Source organism: Olea europaea, unplaced genomic scaffold (genome assembly GCF_002742605.1).
Source record: "Olea europaea var. sylvestris unplaced genomic scaffold, O_europaea_v1 scaffold2437, whole genome shotgun sequence".
Lineage (NCBI taxonomy): Eukaryota > Viridiplantae > Streptophyta > Magnoliopsida > Lamiales > Oleaceae > Olea > Olea europaea.
Genome location: NW_019242560.1, coordinates 145,850 through 149,795, shown reverse-complemented (window position 1 = coordinate 149,795; position 3,946 = coordinate 145,850). Strand labels below are relative to the sequence as shown.

The window sequence follows — 3,946 nt, the reverse complement described above, 5'->3', positions numbered from 1 at the left end:
ATCTCTACTCATGAGGGCCCCGCAACTGTGAAATGCCTCTTTGTTCTAGTCTATATCAAGTGACATTGATCCTTAGATTTCAACTCCCATGCACTTCATACCTAGTTGCTCTGGATATCTAAGTAGATCTAGCATTAAACCAAGCACAATGACAAAGAATGAATCATATAGCATAACCTAAACTTGGAAATAAGCTTTTATTTGTTGTTATTTCTCAACGTGATTTATACACGGTAAATACTTGATCCAGAAATCAACTTTCGTATTGCAAACTGTAACTCATTTACAAGAAGCTAGAGTCACTCCTGATCCCTGGTCAACCATACAGGCTTTCTCGATGAAAGGGTGCATTTAGTATATTTAAGAAATTATCATTCAGTAGCACTTTGGATATAAGGAACAAATAAAAGAAAGATCCAAAAAGCACCAAAACACCACATTTTTACATGCATCGGAAGTCACAACAAATAATGAGTTTACAACATATGGACACAACTACCTGGTTAATAACCTTAACAAAATATATAATTGAATGAATCAATATCTGCAGCATACTCAACAAATGCACTTGTGCTCTATGTCCAAAATGCAAGATAAATACAACATATCATCCCGGTATGATTGATGGGCAGCAGGCAAGTAACCATTACTTTCTCTTTTAGTGTCAAATAGTGTTGACTAGCATCTTTCTAGGCTGCATTTGACTCCTTAAAAGGCAAAAGACAACGGGTGAAGTTCTTTTCCCAAGCCTCAGAGAAATGCTAGTCGGACTGAAAGGGCAATGGTGTTGAATAGCATCTTTCTAGGGTGCATTGACTCCTTAAAAGGCAAAAGATAACAAGTGAAGGTATTTTCCCAAGCCTTAAAGAAATGCGAGTTGGACTGAAAAGAAAATGTTGTTGAGTAAGCATCTTTCTAGGCTGCGTTTGACTCCTTAGAAGGCAAAAGACAACTAGTCAAGTTCTTTTCCCAAGTCTTGGAGAAAGGCTAGTCGCACTGAAAGGCAAATGGTGTTGAGTAGCATATTTCTAGGCTGCGTTTCACTACTTAGAATGCAAAAGACAACTGGTCAAGTTCTTTTTTCAAGCCTCGGAGAAATGGTAGGTGGACAGATGGGCAAATAGTTATGAGTAGTGTCTTTCTTGGCTGTTTTAGACTACTTAAAAGGCAAAAGATAACCATTAAGGTTCTTTTCCCAAGCCTTGAAGAACTGCTAGGCAGACTGAATTGCATCCCGCCTAAACTGACTTTTATCTCATAAATGAATAAACAGCCAACATTGCAGAATCCTAGGGACTGGCATGCCTAATGAAGTAAAAGTGAAAGAAGGTTGGCCAACAATTCCAAGTTATATTATACAATCTCGAAAAGCATTATAGAATATAAAGAATCTACATGAATACATTATATTACAGCTACAATCTCAAGATAGCAACAACTAAGCATAATGTCATAGACTATTTTAAAAAGGGCACCTTATCCATTTGATATCTCTTTATGGATTCGACAACTTCTGTTGTGAAGGCCTCATCTTCCGGGTAATAGGCAATAGGATCAGATACTAATGGATCTGGATTATTAAGCACGCCCTCAAGAGTAGCATGCAAACAATAAGCTGAATATGTAACATGATATCCACCTTCTTGGACGATCAAGATACATCCATCGCAATACTTGTCAGCCATTTCGCGAACTTTACGTCCGATCTTCCTATATCCTTCCATTGTCAAGCATTGCCTTCCATTTGGATCAAACTGAAACAAGGAATTAAGATATAAGATGCTACAAAATAGAAAAATGACGTGGCATTTCTTTCTTATAAAGTGCCTGAAATAAATAAACCATTTCTCCCTTGCATATTGAACTGTTTTTCGAATTTTTGAACCACATCACCTGACGGTTTAAGCTGTAAGAGAGTGAACACTTTATATAAGATCAGACACGTACAAATTTTACAAATGACTAATAACGAGATTTGAACACCGGACCTCTTTATGCTCTAATACCACATCGTCTAAAAGTTTAAGCTATTAAAGAGGGACATATTTTTGTTGTTAGATGATGTAGTTTAATATGGTATTAGAGCAAAGAAAAAGACTCGGGTCTAACTCTTGCTGCCACCCATTTCTAATACTTGTCCACGCATAAAGCCATCGATAAAAATGAATCAACATACACATGAGGTGGCAGGTCGAAGATTAAATTCAAATAAATTACAGAGTTCTTTCTCTAATATGAGTAACATGTGAGGAAATATAAAGATATCTGAGAGAGGTCATATAGGAATCTCAAATTAAATTAATACAGAACAAAGCTGCCTCTCCACCTCCCAAAAGAATCTCTTCAAGTACCAGCTTGCATTCTTATTTTTTCTTTGGGCTAAATGCACCAACTTACCTACCTGTGTATTATGAATTTGCCTCTTTAAGCCTAATATTCCTTATGCATATTAAACAAGGCAGTATATGGTTCAATTAGCTTCATAAAGCATTCAACTTACTGCACTGGAGTCTTGACCAACAACCAAAACAATCATGTCTCGTTCAAACTTCTCTACTGATGGAACAACTAACTTGGCCATAGCATACGCATACCCTCTATCTCCAGTTCCATTTGGCAAAGGTATATTCAAATTATATCCAAAGCCATCCCCTTCACCTAGCTCGTCTATACTTCCCTTCTGTGGATGAGAAGGACCCCACGAACCATGATTCATATGAAGGGAGATAGTAAGAACCCTATCAGAGCAATAGAAACCTTCTGCAGTTCCATTCCCATAATGGACATCAATGTCGATAACTGAAACTTTCTTAAACCTAGAATTGAGCCCCAGCTGTACAGCAAGACCTGCATTATTGAGAAAGCAGTAACCGTCTGCTTGAGTAGGCTGAGCATGATGACCTGGTGGCCTAACCAATGCATAAGCAATTTTTCCGCACCCATCAAGGATATATTGCATTGCTGATAACGTGGTACCAGCAGCAAGAAGTGCAGCATCCCACGATCCGGGATTTAAGAATGTTCCAGTACAAATGAACTTTCCCCCTTTTCTGTCAGCCTCAACCAGTTCGTTTATGTAGTCTGACAAATTTGGAAATGCAAAAAATTGTCAGCCTCGAATTTAGTCCAACTTCAAATATTGTCAAGAAAAATTGACCACGACTAATTTACAACAGTGTCAGCACTTAATTGTCAAGTCAACATTTTTGATTTTTTTCATGTCTATAGAAGTATGAATGTAAAGTGAACAATAAAAAGCTACAGAAGAAACCTCGCCTATGTGAAACAGAAGGGCAAAGCCAATTATTGGACATAATTGGAGTTGTTGCTTACTGTAATTTTCTGCTCTAAAATTCGTAGAAGTTAACACCGAGCTAATCCACATTATGCACTAACATTAATTACGACCTTCTGTAGAATTTAAAGTTCTATTTTGCACATTTCTTCACTAAGACTTGGAAACATTTGTACTTATTGAAGTTTTAAAAAAAGAAACCTTCTAGGAACCTATAAATTCAAACAGTAACAATGTGTGTGACTTACTAAACACAATTTTCTGTTCATATTTCGATTGTAAAAGTATTTCTTCCTTCATACCTTCACTACCCGGATCTGTCTTTAACTTGGCAACTCGGTGCAAGTTGTTCGTGATCACAAATTGTTCACGAGCAGTTTAAGCAGCAAGACAGAGTCTTCCTGAACTCTCAACCTTAAGATCTCCCCATCTTAATCAAGCTTAAAGCTATCCCATATCTTCTCTTCCAAATTGTACTTCTACAACTAAAAGCTTAAGATGTTATTTAACTTCAATCTCTTAACACATTGGTGCACAATTTTTATAAACAGATAGTCGTGCTCACAAGTCACAAATAGTTGCTAAACTTCAAAATGTCAATATCTATCTAGTACCTAAACTTTATAATGTCTACCCCATAGTCTATTCGTC

General features: G+C 36.9%; 1 protein-coding gene across 1 annotated transcript in view; it reads right to left on the bottom strand.

Annotated features, from left to right (window-relative positions):
- Positions 1-1,330: 1,330 nt before the first annotated feature.
- LOC111382112 (histone deacetylase 8) overlaps positions 1,331-3,946 on the bottom strand; it is a 7,740-nt gene continuing 5,124 nt past the window's right edge. The window contains exons 6-8 of the mRNA XM_023005984.1: positions 3,497-3,499; positions 2,501-3,081; positions 1,331-1,754 (exon numbers count right to left, since the gene is read on the bottom strand). Coding sequence (XP_022861752.1) covers positions 1,458-1,754; positions 2,501-3,081; positions 3,497-3,499 — 881 coding nt within the window. The 3' untranslated portion in view covers positions 1,331-1,457. The remainder of the gene's footprint in view (positions 1,755-2,500; positions 3,082-3,496; positions 3,500-3,946) is intronic.